This window comes from Vipera berus (assembly GCF_964194415.1).
Source record: "Vipera berus genome assembly, chromosome: Z".
Taxonomy (NCBI): domain Eukaryota; kingdom Metazoa; phylum Chordata; class Lepidosauria; order Squamata; family Viperidae; genus Vipera; species Vipera berus.
The window spans coordinates 127,803,453-127,831,451 of record NC_138205.1 but is presented as its reverse complement, the minus strand read 5'-3'; the positions used below and the strand labels follow the sequence as shown (position 1 = coordinate 127,831,451).

At 41.4% G+C, this 27,999-nt stretch overlaps 1 protein-coding gene across 3 annotated transcripts in view; it reads right to left on the bottom strand.

The window, feature by feature from the left end:
- CTDSPL (CTD small phosphatase like) overlaps positions 1–27,539 on the bottom strand; it is an 83,809-nt gene extending 56,270 nt beyond the window's left edge. For all 3 annotated transcript variants that reach the window (XR_014028662.1, XM_081345637.1, XM_081345636.1), the window contains exon 1: positions 26,667–27,539. Coding sequence is in view for 2 of the 3 variants with exons in the window: in XM_081345637.1 (XP_081201763.1) it covers positions 26,667–26,742 (76 nt within the window). In the remaining variant the exon portion in view is untranslated. The remainder of the gene's footprint in view (positions 1–26,666) is intronic.
- Positions 27,540–27,999: the final 460 nt, after the last annotated feature.

Sequence of the window (27,999 nt, the reverse complement as noted above, 5' to 3'; positions counted from 1 at the left end):
CACCCACATTCTCACTCCTTTTATACTAATAAAAGCAAATTGCTTTTGGAAAAATAAGCTAAGAAACATGATTATTAAATAAGCTCCATCAAACACAGACACAAGACTAGCCTACTTATATCTCAGGAAATCTACTCAGACATACAAGGCCAACAGTCAACAGAATTTCATGTGCCCAATTACTTTTTTTTCCTTTTTGCTTCCTTTGCTAGTCATACACACATTGAGGCATACATTTTAATCCTGTTTACTGAAGATCTGCCATAATTAGAGTGAGAAACATTTTTTTAAAAAAATAATCCCAACAAAATAAGGACATCAGCCTATGGTGCAGTCATTGAAGTATAGCTCTGGCGCCTACAATACCCCTGGTTCAAAACCAATCTCAACCATGGAAGATCTTGAGAAAACTTTGTGATGTGATTCACTTTCAGGTTGTTGGATTGGGGGGGAAAAATAGGAGGATGAAGTCTCTAGAGTTCCTGTTAAGAAAGAGGTTTTTAAATTTAATAATATAGAAAAATATATTGGGTTACATCTAGAATATAAGGCTTATCAGTTCAAAGAATTTAACTCCATCTCCTTCAACTAGACCAGGGGTAGGCAACCTTGGCTCTTTTATGACTCGTGGACTTCAACTCCCAGAATTCCTGAGCCAGCGTGGCTCAGCTTGGAAACCTCTCCCTTTTCCCTCAGCGTGGCTGGCTCAGGAATTCTGGGAGTTGAAGTCCACCAGTCATAAAAGAGCCAACGTTGCCTATGCCTGAACTAGACCAAATACATTTGTGTATGCATACGTGTGTGTATGTGTATCCCAACCCTCTTTTATTATTTTTACACATAATTTCAAGGCGGCAAACATATCCAACACATCTCCCTCCTTCTATTTTTCCCACAACCACTCTGTGAGGTGTTTGGCTGAGACAGAGGGACTGGCCCAAGGTCACCCAGCTGGCTTCCATGGCTAAGGCGGGACATGAACTGCTTTCTATTCTGATGCCTTAACCACTAGACCAGATTGGCTCTCTTCTTAATAGCTACAATGGGATTGGCTGATTTGAATAACCAATTCATATAATCCTCCTCCTCCTCATTTTAGCCATTATCTATCCCTGTGGTAGTAAACCTATGGCACGGGTGACACAGGTGGCACACAGAGCCCTCTCTGTCCCAGGCCTTCAGCTGGCTTTTATAAAACCTTTTCGCTTTAGGCCTCCGCTGCTGTGTACAAAAAAAAAGGTTCAATCAATCAATCAATTTCAACTTCTCGCAGGGAAAAAAGTTCTCACAAAGTTGGAATTGATTGATTGAACTTTTTGGTCCCACCCAGTCTGCTGTTACCACTGCAGCCACGCCTACCCAATGGGCCACGCCCACCCAGCACCCGATGATACATAAGTGGGTTTTGGGCTGCAGTTTGGGCACTCAATCTCTAAAAGGTTTGCCATCACTATACACTGCAGGATGAAGGCCTCTTCCGCATGTTTCCAACGCATACGGTCCTGAGTTTTCCTTTGCCAGTTGGCCCCACAATACTTGCTGATGTCGTTTCTCCATCTTTTTTTAGGTCTCTTTCGTGGACGCTTTGTAATCAAGCGGGATCCATTCTAGGACTGCCTTGGTCCACCTGCCATCAATTCTTCTTGCTATGTGACCAGCCCGTTTCCATTTCAATTCTTTTACTCTTTTAATGATACTCTGTACTCTTTTAATGATACTCTGTTCTCTAATCCATGTGTGGGTCTTTCCGTCTTGTCTCGTGATGCCGAGCATTAACCAGTGGAACAACCTGCCTCCAGAAAGTGTGAATGCTCCAACACTGGAAGTCTTTAAGAAGAGACTGGACAGCCATTTGTCTGAAATGGCAGAGGGTTGGACTAGATGACCTCCAAGGTCCCTTCCAACCTCCTCCTCCTCCTCCTCCTCCTCCTTCTTCTTCATCATCATCATTAATCTTTCCATGGCTCTTTGTGCCACTCTTAGCTTTTGTATCGATTGTGAGGTTAGTCTCCATGTTTCACCGGCAGAGGTTAGAGCAGGTAGCACACACTGATCAAAAACCTTTCTCTTCAGGTCCAGGAAGTGGTTGTTCTTGAAAATTATGCTCAACTTGCATATTGTAGAATTGCACAAGTCCTTCAAAAGAAGTTCTCTGGGATGCATAAGATTATGTGGGAAGTATTCCTTCTCGAATATCCAGTTACTGGACCATCCCAAAATGGGTCTCTCTATATACAGTACATAGTATATATTTCACTATCTATATTAAAAGACTTGAATTATTTTAACCAGACAAAAAAGCAGGTCTAATTATCTTGAAGAACTACTAGTTGCATCCCACATTCATCTACTTCCCACACTATTCATCCAAAGTCAAGAGAGAAAAAACTCCCTTTGCTGCCCTCTAAATAGTAATATTTAGCAGGAAAATTTTAGTTTTGTTAGCCATACATAATTTAGCCATTAAAGAATTGAGGCCCTTGAACTATGGTGCTGGAGAAGACTCCTGCGAGTCCCCTGGACTGAAAGGCGATCAAACCGGTCAGTCCTAGAGGAGATCAACCTTGACTGCTCTTTAGAAGGCCAGATCCTGAAGGTGAAACTCAAATACTTTGGCCACCTAATGAGAAGGAAGGACTCACTGGAGAAGAGCCTCATGCTGGAAAAGATTGAGGGCAAGAGAAGGGGACGACAGAGAAGGAGGTGGCTGGATGGAGTCACTGAAGCAGGAGGCGTGAGCTTAAATGGACTCCAGAAGATGGTAGAGGACAGGAAGGCCTGGAGGAACGTTGTCCATGGGGTCATGATGGGTCGGACACGACTTCGCAGCTAACAATAACAATTTAGCCATTACAGTCTCTTCATTCTGAATTGAGAGTCTTCCTTGAACTTTTAATTTTGGTACAGTACTACAAAGAATCTCAAATTAAATGTCACTTTTTGTTATTTTTTTTAAAATAGAATTTTTCTTCCCCAACTTATAGCTATACCACTTCCCCAAAAGGTAAAGGTTTCCCCGTACGTGCGTGCTAGTCGTTTCCGACTCTAGGGGCCGGTGCTCATCTCCGTTTCAAAGCCGAAGAGCCAGCGCTTGTCCGAGGATGTCTCCGTGGTCATGTGGCCGGCATGACTAGACGCCAAAGGCGCACAGAACGCTGTTACCTTCTCACCGTAGTGGTCCCTATTTTTCTACTTGCATTTTTATGTGATTTCGAACTGCTAGGTTGGCAGAAGCTGGGATGAGTAACAGGCGCTCACTCTGTTACGCGGCACTCGGGATTTGACCCGACAAACTGCCGACCTTCTGATCGACAAGCTCAGCGTCCTAACCCACTGAGCCACCGCGTCCCTTACCACTTCCCTAAATGGACCTAAAGGTCAATTCAGCTATTTCAGTTATTTCCATCAATTAGATTTTCCCCTGAATCATCTGGTTTTATATGAGTCTCATTCTCTCTTTCTAAAAATTAACCCTCAGTATTTCAGTAATTGCAATATTTTGCAATAAGTAAATTGTCTTGCTTGGATGGAACAGAGGCATATAATCCCATCTCTGTAGATGAACAAATTTAAGTGTCCAGCATTTGAGATGAATTTAAGTCTTAACCCTCATTACTAATAATCTAACTCAGATTAAAGCATTTATAGCTAATTCTGTAAATATCTTTTAAAAAGTACTTGTGATCAAAATCATTAATATTAACATCGCCTATTACTTTAACAGGCATTGTCAGATTGGTAGTAGGAAAAGATCTACATGTGGTAAACTGTAAGCATCTTCTCCCATTATCACCATTTTAAAAAACCCACATTTTAGAAAGTTCTAAACAGCTAACAACCATCAAAGTAAACGAGGATTTTAAAGTTTCTCACTAGCATTTCATGCTAATGCGAAATTAAGCCTGCATATTTATTTATCTCACTTCCGGATTTCTTTGTAGTAATAGATCCCCACAAACAAGCCAAATTATGCTAGATTTTTTTTGCAGAGGACCCCACTGCCAAATCAAGTCCAATATAGAGGATACAAATCCAGGAAACTTTTTTTTTAAAAGGAACCATTTCTGAAAACCACTCACATCAAATCATATTTTCACAGAGGAAGACGACGTTCTTAGACAATCCAGCATAAGCTGATATAGATTTGAAATACTAATACTATTGCTCAATGATAGTATACCAAGGAGAAACATGCTGGCTATTAAAGATGTATCTCACTGAAATCAAATCGTGGCACATCAGATTACAATTTGAGCAGGCATGTGACTTGAAAACAGGAATAATGTTTTCAAAACACAGTCATCTAAATCAGGGCTTTTCAACCTTTTCACAGATTGTACCATTTTTAGGACATAACAATATTTGAGTACCACCAGTGCTTAGCAAGGTGTCAAAAACTTGATGACTAAAAAAAAAGTGGGGGGGGATTTTGAGTTTTACTGATTAATTTGTTGTTATAGAAATTGCTAGTTTATAATATTATGGAAAAGTAAAAAGTTGAGGTTCAATGTTAATGCTTCCTTCTACTGCAACAGAGGAAGTCTGTTCTTTTTTCCTTCTCCCCTCACTTTTCCCCCCTTTCCTCCACACTGTGTCCTACTATTTGCTTTTGTATGTTTGTATTTTATTCTATAATCTAATAAAATATTACAAACTGTAGAAAAAAAGGAAAAAAGTACCAGTTTTAATTTCTTCAGTGGCTGTTCCTTTGCTGAATCACTTTCCCTATGCACTGACAAATGTACGATAAATTTATCCATGTTTATTAATATGCACCACTACCAGCTAGCCTAGGTATCTTCAAACTTGGCACTTCAAACAGTCCTCATGGCTGGTTGAGGAATTATGGGAGTTGAAGTCCACAGGTTTAAAGTTGCTAAGTTTGTAGACCCCTGAGCTAGCTGGTCAGCCCTTCTTCCTGTCTCCCTTCTGAGTTCTTCCCACAGTGTAGTAAGAATGCACACACACACACCCCTCCAATCCCTTCCCTGTACCCTTAAAGACACAGGAATCAAATGCAAAGCAAGAAAGGCTCACAAAATAAAGAAACACATAAACTCCGATGTTTTTTTTCTCTCTCTCTCTCTTCATAAATTTAATAAATTCAATTCAAATTCAATTCAATTCTTTAAGCTGCCTCAGGGGTGTCACCTTTCAGAATGTTGCAATCGGAGACTGAAAGCTCCAGCAATTGTGAAAAGCTTCAGCAAGCCTGTTTACCTTCAAAGAAAACTTTCTAAAAGTCATAGACCAGGGGTAGGCAACCTTGGCTCTTTTATGATTGGTGGACTTCAACTCCCAGAATTCCTGAGTCAGCATGGCTGGTTCAAGAATTCTGGATATTGAAGTTCACAAGTCATAAAAGAGCCAAGGTTGCCTACCTCTGCCATAGACAGACTCAATTAAAGGGGGTAAAACTAATTACATTTGTTTGAAGGGATTAAACCTTTCCCTGTTGTCTTTTTTCCCCCTTTCCTGTCCAAATCACCTCCTTTTACAGCCTCTCCTCTCTTCCCCTCACCCTTTTTCTTCACCTCCAGCTCTGAGCTGCTTCTGGAAGCGCCAATCAGCTGGAGCAATCAGCTGGAGCCTGATTGCTCCTGGGGCTTCTGCCAAGCCCAGACAGTTCTACAGCTGCATCTGCCTCTCCCTCAGACTTGGGGGTCCCTTCAGCACATTCCCCTCTTCCCCCCCCCCCCCCGCTACACTTCTCTAGGACGGTCGGTCCTGTACCACCTCCTGCCATATGGCAAAGTACCCCAGCTAGTACGCATACCACAGGTTGAAAAGCCCTGATCTAAATATCTAAAACTAATTTGTTTTCCCAGCAAAGGGCTCACAACACTAGCATTCTTCTACTTCCTTGCTGCTGCATCCACTTTCGCTAACAATAAGCTCTGTGCGCTGTTTTACTTGACTGCAATATAATATTGTTAAAGTAAATACGTTCTGAAGATCAGAGTGTGACCCAGAATTCATACCTTCAGGTGATACTATCACATTTGTTTTCGTTTATAAAGATAATAAAGGTGGGATATATATAGCCCAATTTTAACCTTTGCTACAAGATATCCTATCTATAGGTTTTTAACAGAGTTCAATTATTTCCAGGTGTTAATTCCAGCAATAGTCCTAAGCAAGCATTGTGGCAATCACTTATATTTATGTGGTCCCAATTCGACCCATCAATTTTCTACAGAGGCAATTTGGCCAGCCAAGCAAAGTTTATGGAATACAACAATATTCATAAGCAACTAGTGAAAACATTTTTAAACAGTTAAACCATCAGTAAACCACACAGTGGTGCTTAAAATCTTGTGAACTCTTTTGAATGTTCAACATTTCTGTATGAATACGACCTAAAATACATTGTTTTCCACACATTTCCTAAAAATAGAGAAGACAATAAAATAAATGAGTCAAAAATATTTTATGTGTTCTTTTATTTATTGAGGAAAATTTTCTAAAGCTACATATTTGTGTGGGGCAAAAGTATGCTTGTCTTTGCTTTGGGTAACTGTTCCCCTTGGGCAGTTGTAGGTTGCATTAACAGAGGGATAGAATCAAGATTGCATGAAGTGTTAATACCACTTTACAATGACTTGGTAAGGCCACACCTGGAATGCTGCATCCAGTTTTAGTCACCACAATGTAAAAAAGATGTTGAGACTCTAGAAAGAGGGCAGAGAAGAGCAACAAAGATGATTAAGGGGACTGGAGGCTAAAACATATAAGGAACGGTTGCTGGAATTAGGTATGTCTAGTTTAATGAACAGAAGGACGAGGGGGTGACATGATAGCAGTCTTCCAGTATCTCAGGGGCTGCCCCAAAGAAGAGGGAGTCAAGCTATTCTCCAAAGCACCTGAAGGCAGGACAAGAAGCAACGGATGGAAACTAGTCAAGGAGAGAAGCAACCTAGAACTAAGGAGAAACTTCCTGACAGTTAGAACAATTAACCAGTGGAACAACCTGCTTCCAGAAGTGGTGAATGCTCCAACACTGGAAGTTTTAAGAAGAGATTGGACCACCACTTGTCCAACAGGGTCTCCTGTTAATCAGAGGATTGGACTAGAAAGACTTCTAGCTTTCTAATTCTGTTAAGTCATAGTTGCAACTAAAGGTTTCTGATAATTGTTGATCAGTCCTGCATATAAATTTGGAGGATTTATTTACTTACACACACACACACACACACACATCCCATCATTATTATCTTTACAAATAACTCAAAGTGGTGAACATATTCCAACACACCTTCCTCCTATTTTCCGCACAACAACAGCAACACAACAATTTTAGCCGTTCTTTACAGAACAGTTTTAACTCAGGCATGTTTTATTTATTTAATTGGGTTCTCTTTCATTTAGTTTTAGGGCAGATCACATTTTAAGTCGTATTTATGAATATTAAAAAGGTTTTCAAACTTCTGAGCATCGTTGTACCATCATTTCCTCAAGAAAAAAAAATGAAGAAAAGATCGGTGTTAACTGAGCAGATTCTGTCAATAAGCATTCCTTCCATAGATTTTAGGTCAGAGAAAACAATTAAAGAATTAGAATGAAAGATCAAGGAAAAATGAAACCTTTGAAAAGGCACCACCCATGATGTAAACTGAACGTAAAAGAATCTGATGGTATCTGGAAAAAAAATGAAACAATAACACAGCCTAAAGTTGTATAGAGATTTTTCAATCTATACAAAGGAGCCTTTTTCCTTTTCAGAGCGCTGCTTTGCAGGTATTTATTCACAAGCCACTTTGTTCTGCAACCTCACATTAATACAAGATAGTATCCACTGTATTTGTGCTCTATATCACGTGCTGAAGTCTGGTACAATTGCACGAATGGAAAAAAATCTCAAAATTGTGTATGCTTTATCTTTTTGTGAGATTGTGAGTTCCAGTCCTGCCTTGAGCACAGAGCCAGTTAAGTGACTTTGGGCCAATCACTTTCTCTCAGCCCTAGGAAGAAGGCAATGACAAACCATTTCCAAAAATCCTTGCTAAGAAAACCACAAAGATGTGTCTCTGAGAATCAGGCATGAATGAATGGAAGAAAAAAAAATATTAACCACACATTCAAGAGCTCCAAAATGCAGCATGTATATCCGGAAGCCAAGCTTTGCTATCAAGATGATTACGTCTATATTATGAATAAAATAAATAAAGTATCTTGTGGCAACACACCAAACCTTCACAATGTTTAAACATCTTTGGCATATGGAAAACTGATCAGGTAGAACATACAGATCTTATCGCTTTGAATCAGCAACCACACAACAGTTTCACAAATCATGACCAATGTGGGAGAGCACTCCCTAAAGTGTTGCCACTGAATTAAACACAATGTGATAGACAACGATCACATTTTTAAGTCTACGCCTTCATCACCAATCATGCTAAATATAAAATAAGGTAATTATAACACTTCCACAATTATTTACGTAGCAATTATATTCACTGATATTATGATTACTGTTATATTATCTAAAAACTTAAAATACTTGGAATTCCTACTATTCTATACAACGAAAGTAAGCAATCCTACAGACTATGTGTTATTGCACAACCTGTAAGATCACATATAAATGTATACAAAGCACTGTGATTTATGAGTATTTCTACAATAATCAGAACAAAAGCCTTGGGCTTTAATTAAAGAGAATTGTCTGTTTCCATTATCTTCCTGGAGAAGACCTACTTCTGAAGATATCAGATTTTTGCTATTATGCCATCAGATTTAGGCTGAGATTAAAACTCACTGTTTTCACATAATATCCTGCCTACGTGCTTAAGAGTGGTATCTTGCTTTGAAACTCACTGAAGTTGGTACTCAACAGATTCTGACACGAAATTTTGTCCCAGGACTCATTGTTTGTTTGGTAATCAATGCATAAGCTGGAACTTGTTGTTGGCTGCTTTGTGACTCATACATAAATCCTTATGGGGAAACATTTTTTGGTACTCATTGCACCACATGGAACCAATTAATGATGAATACCAAAGTACCACTGTATTTATACAAAGCTCACCTTCAGAACACAGATTTTACAAAGTAAGGGACACTGAGATTTTTCAGATTGCCTGAGTAATTTGAATTTTTGCTGCCGGACATACAGTTCTTATCTTGAAACTGAGCATAATGTTTTGGGATCCTGCGCTTGTGCTAAAATGAACTAAAATAGCTGCATCTGACAAAGGTATCAAATGTGCTTTGGTAGAGAATTGTCAATGTGTCCAAACTCAACCAACATGTAATTAGCTCCAACTAAAACATTTTTCACACGAGGCATACTTTGAGCAACTAGATTTATTTTTGAAAATGGATAATTTTTGGCTTTAGGTTTAAGTCCCTTTCGGACTGAGAGAAATATATGTAATTACTAAGCCACTGATATTTTATTAGAAACATTATTGGATGCATATGCTTCCTTTCCTACTTAAGAATAATTTAATAATTTAATGATTACTATAGTGATAGCATTTCTGTAGGCAAATAACATGCATAAGATGATATACAGCAGACATTTTATTTATTTATTTATTTATTTAGTTATATTTATATACCGCCCTACATGTCAAACACAAGGCCCGGGGGCCAGATCCGGCCCGCGAAATGGTTTCATGCGGCCCGCGAAGCCATCCTGGAAACAGTGAGGGAACGGCCCCCACTGCCTTGGCCCTGGCCCAGAGACCCTCCTCCTGCCAGAGACCCTCAGATCTGTCCCACTCCTGCCCAGGCCCCCATAGGCACCCTTGATGCCAACGATGTAGAGCTGGCCATGCCCACCCAGTAGGCCATACACACACTAGCCACGCCCACCCAGTAGGCCACACCCACCCTGGCCACACCCACCCGGCCCCCTGAGGGCAACTGCAATGCTGATGCGGCCCTCAATGATGAAATTGAGTTTGACACCCCTGATATACAGGTAGTGCTCAACTTACGGCCACAATTGAGCCCAAAACGTATGTTGCTAGGTGAGACATTTGTTAGGTGAGTTTTGCCCCATTTTGTGACTTTTCTTGCCACATTTGTTAAGTGAATCACTGCAGTTGTTAGTAACACAGTTAAGTGAACCTGGCTTCCCCACTGACTTTGCTCGTCAGAACGCTGCAACAAGTTATGCAACCTTAATAAATGTGAACCAGTTGTCAAGCATCCGAATGTAAATCACATGACCCTGGGGATGCTACAACGGTTGTTAAGTGTGAAAAATGGTCATAAGTCACTTTTTTCAGTGCCATTGTAACTTTGAACGGTCACTAAATGAGCTATTGTAGGTCGAGGACTACTTGTACATGCAATTTCAGTGTAGTTTCCCCTCCATATGTACAAAGACTGACTTATCAATATGATTAAGATATGTTTGGTTCAGTCTTTAGGCTCACGAAGCCCATTTATTGTGGTTCCTTAAATAAATTCAATTCAGTTATAGTTCCTATGGGACAATTTGCCATTGCATTAAGGAACAACTTCTATTAGGGATGAGGACAGCACAGATAGCTAAAAGCGTAGCTAATGCCAAGAGTATTTTAGGTATTATTTTCTCAAAAAGAAGCGGAAATACTAATTCAGAATTCAAGCGGCAGGGAACAGAACAATTGCCAACACTAAGCAAGAACACCAATAGTTTTAGCAACTTTTAGGTATAGCCCAAGTAGCCACAATTCACCAAGAAACTTGGACATTATTATTGGAAATAATAAAGAACAAAGACTAATATTTTAAAGAACTGTTGTAGTCATTTCATGCAAACTAATAAACTTTACATCTTATGAGGTAAAGGTTCAGTGAAATACATATTGCTTAGTACTGTAAATTAAAAGGGTCTTTTATTATTTATTTATATCCCATGCATGTTTACTTCTCTTCTGTCATGTTCTCATCATACACAAAATAAATATTTTTTAAATAACTCACAGCAGCAAATGTAGCCAATACTCTTTCCTATTTTACCCACAACAACCCTGTGAGATGAATTGGGCTGACAGGCAGTGATTTACCCAAAGTCACCCAGAAATTGTTCATACCTAAGATAGGACTAGAACTCACTGTCTCCTGGTGATCAGCACAAAGTCCCCCAGTTGGCTTTCATGCCTAAAAAGGTAAAGGTAAAGGTAAAGGTTCCCCTGCACATGCGTGCTAGTCGTTTCCGACTCTAGGGGCCGGTGCTCATCTCCGTTTCAAAGCCGAAGAGCCAGCGCTTGTCCGAGGACGTCTCCGTGGTCATGTGGCCGGCATGCCTAAGGCGGGACTAAAACTCACCATCTCCTGGTTTTAGCCTGGTGCCTGTACCTCTGAGTTAAACTCAACTCTTGGTGACTTTAGAAATATATTCTAAAGGGCTTTCCATTACCTTTTTCTGGGATTTTAAAAATATTTCAATCTATCCTGCAATCCTAGAATTTCCTGTTGGTCTTCTACCCAAGTATTAAAGTGGCTCAACCTTGCTTATGCCCTAACCTTATGTCCACGAGTTGCTATCATATGTTTAATATTAGTGGATTTGCTTCTTCATTCATAAACACAGTTTCAATGTACCCACATTGCAAACCTTTAGCTTCAAGCTCTTATACCATTGTTTAGTGAAGTCTGTTGTTTATGTCTTTTACATTTGTTAATTTTCTCCCATTTTGTTTATTTTTTATGTGTTTTTGCATCCTATTAGGACAATCCCTTTGAACTGAAAGCCACATTAAAAATGTTAACATAACATGTTCAGCTTAGTTCCAACCCATATTGCAAGCATAGCAAACAATTCCATATAAATAAGACTATATCTAATCTATAAACTAATGGTTACTCATGCAATTGAACTTAGCTTTGCTCTCTTCTCCTCTCTGTCAGCGCCCCCCCCCCCCCGCCGCGTACAGCACATGCCAGCTCTGGTAAACTGAAGAAAGCAAGATGAATAATCCATTTTGCTGGCATATGTCATCACATTCTTAAAACGATATCATCACTACTACAGCACTGTAACCAGTTATAAATCTAGGAATCCTATATGATATATAGAATATTGAGGGCAGGGTAATGGTGGGAGTATCTGATACTTATTATGGTAATCCATTCTGGGCTGAAGATTAATAAACCAGTGTTTCTCAATCTTGCTAATGTTAAGATGTCTGGAGCAATTCCTAAGATTCTCCAGCTAGCATGGTTTGGATATCTTAAGAGCCGTGGTGGCGCAGTCACTGGAATGCAGTACTGCAGGCTCACTCTGCTCACTGCCAGGAGTTCGATCAAGGTTGACTCAGACTTCCAAGGTTGGTAAAACGAAGACCCAGATTGTTGGAGGCGATATGCTGACTCTATAAACCGCTCAGAGGGCGGTATAGCAGGGGTCCTCAACTCCTGGTCCGTGGACCTGTACCGGGCCGCAGCATGCCAGCAACTGGTCCGCACAAACAAGCAAAGCCCCATCCATGGGATGCAGGCAGCACACAAAACCACACCCCCTCCAGTCCATGGAAAAACCTCTCTCCACATAACCTGTCCCTGGTGCCCAAAAGGTTGGAGACCTCTGGTGTAAAACACTATGAAGTGGTATATAAGTGCCATTGCTATTGCTATTAAAGTTGCCATGGTTGAGAAATATTAGAAGAGACTGTTGGATCAATGACCCGTGTGCAAGCAGATATCTTTTAGGGGTCCTTGGTGCTCTCTGAGCTTGGTTGTTTTCTTGCAGACGTTTCATTACCCAAACTACATAACATCATCCGCACCAATTATGTTACCTACTTTGGTTAACGAAACATCTGTGAGAAAGGAGACCACCCAGGACCTCTCATTTTCAATCCTGTGTTACAAATATTTTCCTCTGTCAGATGTCTTTAAATTCTCCATTGTTATTAAAAATAGAATACACGGCAGATTTTTCAAAACCTCCCGAAGGCATACCAATGCTTATTCCAATATGAATAAGTGCTGCTCAAGGACAAAATCTTATTAAAGTACTTATTTGCTCTTCACTAAGTTTCAAATGCTTGCGAATTCCCAATTCTGAAATCCTGGTGCTGTGTAGTACCCTTCTAACATGGAAGTAAACCATTCTGTACTCATTTACAATGGGAACAGGAGTGTGGCAGGCTTCCCTTTGAAGAATTGTCACCATTCAGAACTACCATGCGCAAAATCTCAAGGCTACAAATATGTACTGCCGCTGTGAATCACAAGTAGAGTATTAGCACCTTCCCAAAATACTGTCTTTATTCAGTTCTTCATTAGAGATGAAGAAAGAGAATGTTAATATCCATTAATGTTCAACTAATTGTAAGTATACAAATTATTTAATCCAATGGAGGAGCCATTTCTACAGAGTGGATCTTATTGTTTATTTATATTTTGTATTTCTAAACCGCCCATCTTCCTCAAAGAAGGGCTGATTCCCCATGCTTTTAAGGAATGTGTAACCTCGGAGACAACTCCTTTGAGATTTTCCGTGTCAAGGAAAATGCAGTATGGTTTCCTTATCAGACATGAGATGACAAGATGATAATTCAGGTTATATGTAGGTTTTCTGTGGATATGGCTTGAGAACTGGGTGTCAGATTAAAAAAATACGTCATTCCTACCTATGAATACAAATTACCACTTCTCACCGAATCTGTACTACAGGTAGTCCATGAACTTACCACAATTGAGCCCAACATTTCTATTGCTAGGCAAGATAGTTAACTGAGATTTGCCCCATTTTACAATCTTTCTTGCCACCGTTGTTAAGAGAATCACTGCAGTTGTAACACAGTTAAGTTAATCTGCTTCCCCATTCACTTTGCTGGCCAGAAGAACGCAAAAGGTGATCATATGACCCCAGGATATTGCAACTGTCATAAACGTGAGTCAATTGCCAAGCGTCTGAAATTTGATCACCTGACCGTGGGGATGCTGCAATGGTCCTTAGGTGCGAAAAATGGTCATAAGTCACTTTCCCCAGTGCTGTTGTAGCTTCAAAAGGTCACTAAAAGAACAGTTAAGGTAAGGACTTACCTGTATAGCATTTACTATCAGTTTTTGCTTCTGGTGACAATCTCTACCTCTTGATCTTGTCAGGAGTGTTTTCCCCCACAAAAGTCTCACAGAGGCCTTTTCCCTCTACAAAGGACACGGAGTTCAAGAGGAAAACACCCAACTGCATACCCAACTAAAGTAAGAGATCTGAGTTCATTCTTTTCAAGAGAATGAAGTTAGCAAGTTATCATCTTAAAAACATTTTGCCTAGAGATTTCTGTCCTGAAGAATGAATGACCTGGGACTGCTCACCCATATTGCTTCTGCTTCATTCAAAAAATAAAATAAAAAAGAGTATCTAGATAAAGAAAATAGACTTTTATCCTTCAGATTAAAGCTCCTGAAGTTTAACTTTTTCCTGCCTGGATGTATAGGAGGCTAAGCCTTGCTGCAGGCGGCAAACGACCTCTCTTTCAAGCTATGTTGGCATTAGCCTTTGTTCTCCTCAGACACAAAATAAAAGGAAATTACACTGTGTAGCCTATAGTCATATGCACCCATTTAACTACATTGTAGCACAGGGAAAACACTATCAGTCTCCTTTCTAGGAGACTGAAAGGAAAACAGATAATCAATAGGGCCAGGAAATCTAGAGGCATCTCTTTCTGGGCCTATATTATATTCTGCTGCTGTGTACACAGTAATCTGAAAGTATTTCTCAGTACCATTTAATCCATTTCACACCCTTTTAAGCGGCATAATTAGATGAAAGAGATGTCTGGAAAATGCAAAAGACACGAGAAACCACACTTTCGTTCCCCTGAAGCAAGCCAAATACTATGGCAAAGATGCAAAAATGAGATAAAGAGCATTCTTACATTCATTAAGATTTAAACAGGTTAACTTAGGATGGCAGTTGGGACCGTAATTTCCATCACTAAGTGATGTGGTCATAAAGTGGCAATTCCTGCAGTCCCAACTGCCAATGTTAACCAAATCCCAAGATTATTAGGTGAGGCAACTCCCCTGCTAGCTTTATACAGTTGCAAGAAAAAGTATGTGAACCCTTTGGGACTACGTCGAGTTTTGCTTGAATTGGCCATAAAATGCGCTCTAAACGTCGTGTAAGTCACAACAATAGAAAAACAGTCTGCTTAAAATAATACTACACAAACATTAGCTGTTGTCATGTTTTAATTGAACATAAGATGGAAACATTCACAGTGCAGGGTGGAAAACGTATGTGAACCTTTGGACTTAATAACTGGTTGACCCTCCTTTGGCAGCAATAACCTCAACCAAACGTTTCCTGTAGTTGCAGACCAGACCTGCACAACGATCTGGAGTAATTCTGGACCACTCCTCTTCACAAAACTGTTTCAGTGTAGCAATATTCTTGGGATGTCTGGTGTGAATCGCTCTCTTAAGGTCATGCCACAGCATTTCAATCGGGTTGAGGTCAGGACTCTGAGTGGGCCACTCCAGAAGGCGTATTCTGTTCTGTTGAAGCCATTGTTTTGTTCTTTTTTTTTTTTTATTGAAAAGTTTTAAAATACAGTTTTCCTTTAGAAAACCCCCCTTCCCCCTCCCTCCTCCCCTCCCTACCTCCCCCCTATCCCCCCCCTCCCTCCTCCCTCCCCTGCCTCCCCCCCCTACTTCCCCTCCTCCCCCCCTTCCCCCCCCCCCCGACTTCCCAGAGCAAAATACAAGGTATATATCTAAAAAGCAATCATAAACAATCATATACTAACAATTATAAACTCTAAAATCCATCACTCTCTAGCTTATATAGAATAAACCAATCCTTAATAATACTAAATATGTATAAAAAACTAAAATAAAAAAAACTAGCGTCATTCCCATCTATGTTCTTCCACAATTCACTATTTCCTAAACATATTCTCATTTACACATCACAAGCACCTATCCCTATTAACCTCTCTAGCCAAAATAGGCTATAATAGATAGTTCTTACACAAATTAACCCACATTAACCCACAAAACTTTCTTCCTCTTCCTCTGTAGTAAATTGTCCATTAATTCCAAATTAAAGATTCTGTTACCATACATATCATCCCAAAACTCTTAAAAACACAACTACCACTTGACTATCAGTATGTTGTGGAAGTTCCATAGATTTCTACTGGTCCTATTTTCTTATCTTTTTTGAGCGTTTTAAGGCAGCACGCGTCACCCTCTGTTCTCTAGGATCATCCAAAAGAGTTGCAGCTTGATCTCCTCCTGTACCATTCTCGTCTATCTGTCCATCTTCATCCTCTTGATGTTCTCCTTCTCCAGATCCCTCTGCAGCTTCCAAAAGTGTTGATGGGGTTGCTTTTAAGACATTGTTGTAAAAATCATGCGCTTGCTTCACAGTACCCAAACAGTACCTTTTGCCTTCATACATGAAGCTCAACCCAGCTGGGATCTCCCATCTGAACCTTATATCTCTTTGCTTGAGCTCTTGCACAAGAAATATAAAGTCCTTCCTTCTCTTTAAAATCTTTGGAGGAATTTCTTTTAGAACCAAAACTTCTTGACCAGCAATCACAACTTTAGTATCATAGGCAGCTTGTATAACTTCATCTCTAATTTCCCTTTTTACAAAATAAACCACCACATCTCTAGGCAACTTTCTCTGTTTAGCAATCCACGAGTTCACACGAAACACTTTGTCCATGCCTTGTTTTATTTCAGATGCTGGATGGTTCAATACCACCTCAAAAGCCTCAGAAACCAGCTGCTTTAAATCTTCCTTAATATTCTCTTTTAGGCCTCTAATTCTAACAGCAAACTGCATCTGGTAAAATTGAGCCAGACTCAGTTCGCTATCCATTTTGTCTTTTAAATCTTCAATTTCCAATACTTTTGCTTCTAATATAGCATTTTTTTGAGTCAGTTCTTCCACTTTGTCATCCAGCACCTCCACACATTTAGCTACTTTATGCACTGAGGACAAAATGTCTACCTTCATCTCTCTGAGTTTCTGTTCCATCCTTTCTTCCATTCTCTGCTCCAATTTCTCCAATTTCTCCTCCATCTGTGCAAATTTAACACCCATTGACTCCAAAATTAACTGGGTATGTTTTTCAAGATCCTTCGATGTCAATACATCTGGAGAATGCAACGCCTGCAATAATGATTGTTGTTGCACCGGAGAATTTCCAGCACTCCGAAAAGTTCTAGGGGGAGGTTTAGACGCCATCTTTTACTTACAATTGTGACGCACTTTCACTTTAAGTTTTAAGCAAAGTCCATCAAGCTCGAGAGTAAAATAAAATAATCCTCTTCATCTCTTCATCTTTCCCTCTTGCACTGCTCTGCCTGCTCTTTTCCTTTCATAGTCTCTCCTTCAAGCAGGGATGGTCGCAGACGCCTGGCTCTGCTCCATGAAGTCCGGAGCAGAGACGCTAGCCAGCTGGGAGCAGCCCAGGCTGCGGGGGAGTTCAATCCTTCAGCCGCCCAAGCTCCAAGCTCAGGCGGCCCCGGAGAACTCAACCCCTACCTGGGGGCTCACCCCCTCCTCTTCTCCCGAGGAGGGGGCTTCAAATTCGCCCGAACAGCTGATCGGCGCTGTTTCGGGCAAAAAATCACACAGCTGAGCCGCGGGCAGCCCGGGAAGGCTGCCTCCGTCGCCGCGGAGCCACCGGAAGTCAAAGCCATTGTTTTGTTGAATTACTTGTATGCTTTGGGTCATTGTCCTGTTGCATCACCCATCCTCTGCGGAGCTTCAGTTGGCGGACAGATGGTCGTACGTTTTCCTGCAAAATGTCCTGATAAACTCTGGAATTCATTTTCCCATCAGTGACAACAATTCGTCCAGGCCCTGAGGCAGCAAAGCAGCCCCAAACCATGATGCTCCCTCCCCCATGTTTTACAGTGGGGATGAGGTTTTGATGTTAGTGTGCTGTGCCTTTTTTTCTCCACACATAGTGTTGTGTGTTTTTCCCAAACAACTCAATTTTGGTTTCATCTGTCCACAGTATATTTTGCCAGTAGTGCTGTGGAACATCCAGGTGCTCATTTGCAAACTTCAAACGTGCTGCAATATTTGTTTTGGAAAGCAATGGCTTCCTCCGTGGTGTCCTCCCATGTACTCCATTCTTGTTTAATGTTTTCCTTATTGTAGATGTGTCAACAAAAATGTTAGCATGTGCCAGAGATTTCTGTAGGTCTTTAGCTGACACTCTAGGATTCTTCTTTAACTCATTAAGCATTATGCGCTGTGCTCTTTCAGTCATTTTTACAGGACGACCACGCCTAGGGAGAGTAGCAACAGTGCTAAACTTTCTGCATTTGTAGACAGTCTGTCTTACCGTGGACACATGAACATCAAGGCTTTTGGAGATACTTTTGTAACCCTTTCCAGCTTCATGCAAGTCAACAATTCTTGATCGTAGGTCTTCTGAGAGCTCTTTTCTGCGAGGCATAGTTCACATCAGACAGTGCTTCTTGAGACTAGTAAACCCAAAACAGGTGTGTTTTTAAAGGGCAGGACAGCTGTCAGCAACACATCCAATATCATCACACTGGAGTCAAGGTTGGCTCACTCCTGGCTCCAATTACCTCTTGGAGAAGTCATTAGGCTAGGGGTTCACATACTTTTTCCACCCTGCACTGTGAATGTTTCCATGTTATGTTCAATTAAAACATGACAACAGCTAATGTTTGTGTAGTATTATTTTAAACAGACTGTGTTTTTCTATTGTTGTGACTTACATGACGTTTAGAGCGCATTTTATGGCCAATTCATGCAAAACTCCACGTAATCCCAAAGGGTTCATACTTTTTCTTGCAACTGTATAACCAGTGGTCTGGGGGTGGGTGGGGGGGTGCACAGAAAACTGTAAATACCAGGGTGAAAGCTAGGTAAGTGGCTACTGCTAGGTGAGGCAATAAGATATGTAGGGAAGGCACTGTAAAAAGTGCAAGGGCATGCCCCAGAGGCACAGCCCAAGTTGGAAAGGGTGTGGGATGCACAGGAGTTCAGCATAGATCGGGGTGGGGTGGGGAGGGGGATGCATGAAGGCAGAGGGGCTGGGGGAGAGCAGAAGACAGGGAAGACTTAGCAACTTGTGACCTTCCCTGGCAGTTTCCAGGTCTATTTTGTGTAGAAGCCAGCAGTGAAGATTGCAAACAGAGATCATGTGATCAAGGGGCTCTGCATCTGGCTATGTGAATAGGCTGCCAAGGGCCCCCAGATCATGATCACACGACTCGGGCTGGTGGGGTGGTGCTGCTGGGACAACCAGAACTGAGGACTGGTTGTAACCATCATTTGACAATGCCACTGTAACTCTGAATGGTTGCTAAATGAATGGTCACGGGTCAAAGACTACCTGAACCTAACTGTTTTTAGCAAGAATTCTTCATCTTATAAGATGGAAGCCACATCAGAATGACCCCATTACTGCTGGCTACTCTTTCTCCTTTGGTTATCAGTCTTGATGGGTAGCACCTGCCACTGGCTGAGAACAACAGTAGCTGTTAACAACATCACATAAAAGAACACTGTCCAAATTATAGCTTTAGAAGTTACCCCTTGCACAACTGAGTCAGGGAAATCAATCATCCATTTCTCTAGGTACAAACATGTAGCTTTGGCTGGTTATTTCAGGATAAAAAAAAGGAAAGACTTCACCAGATTTTACCTACCAAATTAGATGCCTAAGGCAGAAGTTGAAAGCAAGAAAAGAACACAATTTCCCCCATCCTTTAATCTGTAAGGGAGAGAGGTCATAGTGCCACCACTTGTTAGATGCCTGGGAACAATACATGGTCTATTAAGCATCTTTTAACTTGCTTCCTTTTATTTCACATGCTTTGTAAAATATTCCACATGCTTTTAACGTTAGGCTTATAAACAAGAAAAAAGAAACCATACATATGCAGAGCATAAATCTATTAGACTATTGATAGGAAAGATGACTAACTAGAATTTGAAGACCTCAATAGCATTGCTTCACAAGTTCCATCCGCTGTAAATATTTCCATGTCACTGCTACTATACAATAGTTCAGTGCCATTGAATTAACACTGTATTATCTTACATTCCCCTTATTGTAATCTCAGCTATATATGAATTAAAGAGTATCAACATGCCAACAAAAAAAGCAGATTGTGCTTAAAGTCCCAGCACTAGATCATTCTTCAAAGCACTTAATTATAATGACAAGAGTCTGGAAAGAAATTATGATTAAGCATGTTTAAAGTTCAGGATGAATTACAAATATTAATCCAAAATGACTATTACTAGAAGAAAAAGAACTTTTTGCTATTTTTACCATGAACAACAATCACTTCAACTTACATTACTATATTCAATGTCCATTATATCAATACTAAGAAAGTTAGAGAAAAGTTCTACATAAATTTGGTTACATTGTTTAAACATTTCAATGCTTCTATGTATCTTACAATCTTTGTTTTTGGTTTTCCCCCCTAAAAGTCAATACTACAGAAAATTTTATTTACTTAAGACAGCCACTCAGCTTACCTGTATGCTAACTCCAGGCACATCACAAAACAACAGTAGGAACATCTACACCCCCATTAACACCATATAGGGGAATATTTGTAGCTGAGGTTAAACTGGGGTGAGGACTGGGGGCGTTTGATGCAGACATTTCAAGAAAACAACCAAACTCAGAGCACCAAGGACCCCACCATAATAGCAATAGCACTTAGACTTAAATGCCAATTCATAATACTTTGCAGCCTTCCCTAAATGGTTTAGAGTCCGTGAATGGCCCCCAAAATCTGAGTCTTCATTTTACCGACCTCGGAAGGATGGAAGGCTGAGTCAATCTTGAGCCGGTCAAGATTGAACTGATGGCAATCGGCAGAGTTAGCCTGCAGCACTCCATTCTAAACACTGCACCACCATGGCTAATACAGATACTTCCCGACTTATAACCACAATTCGGATCAGAATTTGTTATTAAGCAAGGTGGGTGTAAAGTAAATTGCACTTGATTTTATAATCTTTTTGACACACTTGTTAAGCAAACCACTGCAGATATTAAGTGAATCATATGGTTGTTAAATGAGTTTAGTTTGTCCCATTGACTATGCTTGTCAGAAGCTGGCTGAGGCAGTTACAAAGGATGGTGCACATGATCCAGGACAACACAACTGTTGTAAATACATGCTAGTTGCCGAGCGCTCAAATTCTGATCACGTGACTAAGGGGATGCTGCAACAGTGTGAAAACAGATTATGTCACTTTTTTTCAATACCGATGTAACTTTGATCAGTCACTAAACGAATGGTTGTTGACGTCATAACAACTATTCCTCCATATATCAACACTCATTTTGAAGGTTATGAGTCAGCCAAATATCTAAGGCAAGAGAAGAATATTTTCAAAAATCTATTTATTCAGCAGCATCAAAATACCCAAATGCAGTTTATTTGTACTTATTTGTGCAAAATTAGTTATTTAAGCATTCCTACCATACTTCCCCCCCCCTTTTTTCATGGTTGATTATTTCCAAAAATTATACAATTACTGTATATCCTTATATGGCTGCTTAGACATCATCCCTTTTAGGTAAAATGCATATAACATCAACACACATGGGAGATTTATATACGCTAGGAACAAATTATAATACATAGTTTGGAACCACCGAATTTCATTGCAAAACGAACGTAAATATAGTGGCAAAGAACCAGAACATGCAGACAAAAGTTTATTTTATTTCTTAGTAGATTGCAGCCTCGTTTACTGTAGATAAAATTCCTGTAGTTGCAAAATAATGCAGTTTGTGTGAGATTGGCTGGATTAATGCAAAAAAAGAATATTGTTTTAGCTGTATATTTAATCTTAGAATGAATACATAGAATGAAGGCTATTGCTAAGCACATTGGTTTGTGCTTAAATTGTAAGCCGCCCTGAGTCTTCGGAGAAAGGTGGGATATAAATGGGATTTAAATAAATAAATAAATAAATAAATAAATAAATAAATAAATAAATAAATAAATAAATAAATAAATAAATAAATAAATAAATATTTACAAAGCTAAGGCTTTCTCAGAGAGGGCAGATCACTTTGTCAAACATGCTATGATGGTCTATATAGCTTTCCCCATTTTGAGTGTCCACCAAGTAAGCTAGAATCTTGCTTACCAACCACTCGTTCAGTAACCATTTATAATTGTGATGGTGACGAAGGAGTGGTACTTCAATCAATCTTTGAAGTTCTGGTTGTCACAGTGTTCCCATGGGCACACTGGGTGCTTGCAGTTACATGATCCATTATTTGCGGTCGTTCCTGCCAGCTTCCCCAGAAGCAAAGTCACTGGGGAAGGAGGAGTTGCTCTGGTCCTCCTCGCCTTCATGTGTTTGCGCCATGCTACCCGTTCTCATGCCGTACCATCCACACCCAAGCCTTTCTGGGCTTATGCTGCACCATCTAATCATCTGTGGTCTTTCTGTATAGGCACTCCTCGACTTACAACAGTTCAAGTTACAATGGCACTGAAAAAAGTAACTTATGACCATTTTTCAGTTATGATCTTTCCAGCATCCCCCTGGTCACGTGATCAAAACTCAGATGCTTGGCAACTGTTCCTTATTTATGACCGTTGCTGTGTCTCAAGACTCATGGGATCGACTTTTGTGACCTTCTGACAAAGTCAATGGGGAAGCCAGATTCACAATTGGATTACTAACTTACCTACTACAGTGATCCACGAAACAACTGTAGCGAGAGAGATTGTAAAATGGGGCAAAACTTACTGAACAGATGTCCTCACTTTGCAACAGAAATTTTGGGCTCAACTGTAGTCGTAAGTCGAGAACTACCTGTATTTATGTGTGGCCTGCCTGTCTCCTGAAATTCATGGCCTCCCCTGGCTACCTCCTGAAGCATCCCTACGCCCCTTACCTTCCAACACTTCCCGCTTAATGACCTGCACGTCGTAGGATTAAAATGGCACCTGGGACTGTTGACACTGAATGATGCAGTTGTATGATGTTGTGCTTTTTGATTGCAATGCTTAGTGACAGCAATCCTGATGCCAGCTGCTGTCATACTCCAAGGACTACTTTTATCAGATTATGATCATACTGTCTGGGGAGGACAAATCTTTTGTTCTAACATCCTTGGACAACATCTGGTTAGAGAAATTTGAGCGAATATCTTCGGTTAGATTTGGGGAAAATCACATTCAGATCTTTGTTTACTGGTAAAACTCATAGGTAGCCTCCTGTTTTAGTAAGCCCCCTCACACAGCTGTTATGAGCAAGTATTCCATTATATTTGCAGGCAGTCCTCGACTTACAACTACAAAACAGCCCAACATTTCTGTTGCTAAATGAGACATTTATTGAGTTTTGCCCCATTTTACAATCTTTTTTGCCAGTTAAGTGCATCACCGCACCTGTTAAATTAGTAACACAGTTAAGTGAATCTGGCTTCCCCATTGACTTTGCTTATCAGGAGGTCGCAAAAGGGGATCACGTGACCCCAGGACACTGCAACCGTCATAAATATGAGTTGGTTGCCAAGCATCTGAATCACATGACAATGGGGATGTTGTTAAGGGTTGCAAGAGTGAAAAATGGTGATAAGTCACTTTTTTCAGTGGTGCTGTACCTTCGAACGGTCACTAAATGAACCGTTGTAAGTCGAGGACTACCTCTATAACAAATACAGCAGAAAGATAAGGTTCCCAATGTTTTTTACTCTAGCCCCTTATTTCCTGGGGACACTAGCAGCGTTTCCTCATCTATCCTATTTTCTGGGATCAGACAGAAATAGATTTTTATGTGTGTTACGCTGCTGTATGGAAAAAAGTAATACAGCCTTTCCCTTTCAAAACTGCAACACAAATGAGAATTCTGGATCAATTTCCTATGCAGTTGGCATCTTGCCCACCAAAGCACATGGGCATTTCCAACTAACAGGCAAGTGCTTTTCATAAGGACCAGCAAGATGGGCAGAGGTAGTTTAGCCCAGCCTCCCAACCACTGCATCCCAGAAGACAAAAACCCTTCTACCTAAGACATGCAATGATGGCAGCTGGCTCAAACTTTATAGGGAGAGAGGGTACAAGAGAAGATTCTCATCCCAGTTCCAGAGTAATAGCTAAATTTAATTATTTTTGTTCTATTAAATAAGGCCAGGAAAAAGCCAGTTTTTCACGAGCTGGCATATTACTGTACCTAAAAAAGGCCCACAATCCAGCTCAAAACCTATTACGCTTATGTGAAAATAAATTAAAATGGGGTCTGAATACACTGGAAGAAAAAAGGATCCTGAAAACCCAAATTCTGACCAAGGCAAGGGGCCCTGTTCTTTGAGTTGAGATCAATTTCTTCTCACCTTAGAGACACATAGTTTTCTGGGCATATTACGGAAAAGGTTAGCCACTGTCTTCTTTGAATTAGCCTAGTAATCTCCCATTGAAGATCTAAGCCCAAATGTGTTTAGTTTCCAAGCCCATCAATTTCAGCCAGGTAATGAAACTGGTGGTCTCCGGTATTATTTATTTACATTTTATATTATAGTACAATCACAGTTAATCAAACCAAAGGCTAATGTCCCATCTTGTAAACCTGTAAATGTACAACTGTCTTATAAGCCTGTGGGCATATATGGACAGATAACAGATAAAGAAACTTAAGCATTATAGCAGCTTTCTTTCTCTCTCTCACACACACACAAGGCGTGGAGAAGGAAATGGCAACCCACTCCAGTATCTTTGCCATGAAAACCCTATGGACAGTACCAAAAGGCAAAACACACAAGGCATGAAATCAAATTATACCCAGTGTCAGGAGCTGAAAGAAGACTTCTTCTCTAATTCCATAATAACTTTAGTTAAATCCTCTTCAACAGTTGAGTTTTTGCTAAATTGGTTTTAGTGCCTTTTTAAAAACATACAACCTAATAGTGAAGAATTCTAAATCCATGGCGCTCACCCAAATTTATTAACTATGGTTTAGAAATCAGGAGCAATTTTAAAATTAATCTCTAATTTTAATTATATTTTAACTAAAGCTGTCATTTTCTAATCAAGTATCAACTAAGAATTGTAGATAATCATATTTAGGACAACAACTAACCTTGTTTTTGTTGAGGAACAGCATTTTTGAGAGAGGGAAGGGAGGGGAGGGAGGGAGGGATGGTAGACAAACATTCAACTTGGCCTGATCCATTTCAGCCATGGTTTAAAAAAGGGTAAAGAATATTATCAATCTGAGCCACTGGTGCAGAAAAGTTTTATCTGCACAAAATGGTAACTATTTTGTATTTGTATTTCTCAGAAAATATCCTAATATGAAAACAGACAATAATTTCTCAAGTTTGTGAACTTATCATTTTACCAATGTTACACCTGGTATTATATACTAAATGCAATATCTCTTCACCATGTATGTTTTATATATGATTGGTAATCAGATTTCCACATGTAAGTATCACAAGCAAGATTTTTTTAAAAAAATCAGAATCTCAAAACATTCCTTGCATATGGAGGGAGTGAGAGAAGAAACCATGACTATTTTAAAAAATTAAATTTGTGTAAGCTATAGAGAAATTTAAGCTTGCAGCAAAAAGTATCTTTTTCCATTATTTACACTATCAGCAGATATGATAATTAAAGGAAAAATCACAGAATTAAAGAACAGAAAAATAAGATGTAGAATTCCAATCCCTGCAGGATGCTCCAGCCTTCACCAGAATATTACTGGCTATTAACCTGCACAATCCCAGATCAAACAAGTACAGAAGTGGAACAGACACACATACAGCAAGCACACTAAGCACAGCTCCAAAGCTCAATAAATGCTTCTCTTGTACGAGGAAAAAATATATTATTAGCCTCAGTATTATTTTAATCTTTTTTTTCCAGGTAAGTGCACATATACATCAGATTTTTTTCATTCTTGTGGTTTTTTTGAAGGCCCCTTTTCTCATAACATATCTACACAGCTAAATCAATTGCAATACATTTCATATTTTAAAGGTCGAGGACAGTACTTATTTCTAAAGTTTTGCTCCATCGACGAAGCCTTAATTCAAGCCTTCCATCTGTTTAAGAAAAACATAAAAATAGTCTGTCCAGGTTTCCCACCAGAGGGAGGCTGCAAGGCACCTTCTATTTATTTTGGGATGAGATCTTAAAACAGCATGCTTATGACCCGTTCTGTTTTGCCCTCTTTTTTGGTTGTCAAATGTTTCCTTCTCTTGTTTCTTCACTGACAGATTCGGTGACAGATTCGGCATGTACCCTGAACAAAATGTCTCCAGTCCCAATCCCCATTTTGAAGGGATCCTTAAAACTGCCTCTCCCACCAAATACCCCAGAAGCGCTCACGCACACATGCACACACACACACACACACATGGCAAGATTTCAAAAGTCATCCTAATAAGCTCAATAAAGGTCTGGTTTGCCCTGCCAGAGAGTCCTGGGTTTAAGCCCAGCTGGCCGAGCAGAGAAGCCAGCTTACCAGAGTTGTTGTACTTCAGCTTAGGAAGGTGTTGAGAGACAAACGCAAGTGAGGGAAAAAAAATGCATGTTATTTTTAAGAGCTGTATTTAATTAATTAAGCGGTTAGGATGGAAGACATTCGCCAATGGGATGGAGAGGCACGATTTCCACCCCACACACACCACCACCACCCCGCAGAAACCCTAACCCCAACCAGGAGGGTGGCTCGATCACGGTTTAAGGTGACCCACCGAGAACCAACTTCTCACCTTTATCCTGAGAGCAAGACAGGATTTCTTCTTCTTTGGGGTTAGTCACCTGGGTGATAATGGACGGGTGGTCCATGGAAACTGAGTGCGCTTTTCACCTGGCTTATTATTCCCTCCCAGAGGCAGCTTCGGTGGGCACTTTTTAATTAAGCTTTTCTCCTTTTAGGAAATCGGGAGGCGGGTTTATAAATGGGGGGAGGGAGGGAGGGAGGGGAAAAAAACCACTCCTCCAAAACGAAGCCAAAAAAAGGGGGAGGGAGGGAGGGGGAGGAGTAGCCGGCCAAGCACACCCCGGGCTGAGGGAGCCAAAAAAGCCCCCTCCCCCGCAGGGGAAAAAAAGAGTGGGGGAGGGGTCCTGAAACTGCTCCCCCTCCCCCGCCGCAGAGGTAAAAGGAGCGGCTAAAAGCGCAGAAATGCCCGCGCTGAGACTGCAGGCCGGCCGAGCATCCCCTCCCCTCGTCGGCCGCGGCCCAGGACAGCCTCCCCGCTACGGCTCACCCCGGGCCCCGGAGGGGCTTCGGCAAGGGCGGGCGACCCCCGGCCGCGCTCATGGCACCGTCAGGCGGCCTCGCTGGCTGGGAAGGGCCCGCCGGGCAGGAGGAGGAGGAGGAGGAGGAGGAAGCGGCCCCCTCACGTGCCGCCCCCCATTACCTCATCCCGCCCCCGCCGGCTTTTTCCCGCGCTGAGGTGCGCCGCCCAGGGCGGTCGCCGCTGCGCCCTCAGCGCCCCGGCTGCTCTGCCCGCCGTCCGCCCCGCGGCCCCGGCCAGGAGGAAGGGAACGGCAAGGACCCCTCCGCCGCCGCCGCCTCCGCCTCTCCCGCCGCCTCAGGCATCACCAGGGAGGCGGGAAGCGGCGCGGCGCCTGCTCACTCGGCCGCCTCACAGCAGCCAGCCGGCCCCGGCGGACCAGTAAACAAGGGGGTGGGGCCTCTCCGCCGCGCCTGTCAATCCGGCCGAGGGGCGGGGCCTCTCCGCCGCGACCCAGTCAATCCAAGCAAGGGAAGGAGAGGGTGAGGGCGGGGCCTCTCCGCCTCGCCCTGTCAATTGGGCGGAGAGGCAAGAAGAAGGCGGGGCCTCTCTGCCTCGCCCTGTCAGAGAGGGGGCTGGAGAGCGCGCGGGGCCTGTCTGATCCACCGGAGGGAGGAAAGGCTCGCCGCAGCCTATCGATCCAAGGGGAGAAGCGAAGGGAGGGAGGAATTTCTCCCGCCCTGGCTGTCAATCCAGAGGCTGGAAGGAGGCGTCTGAGAAGGGGCGGGGTTTGTCGCCCGCATCCTGTGAATCCAGCGAGAGGGAAGGCTCGCCGCAGAGGGGGCGGGGCCTCCCCATCGCGGCC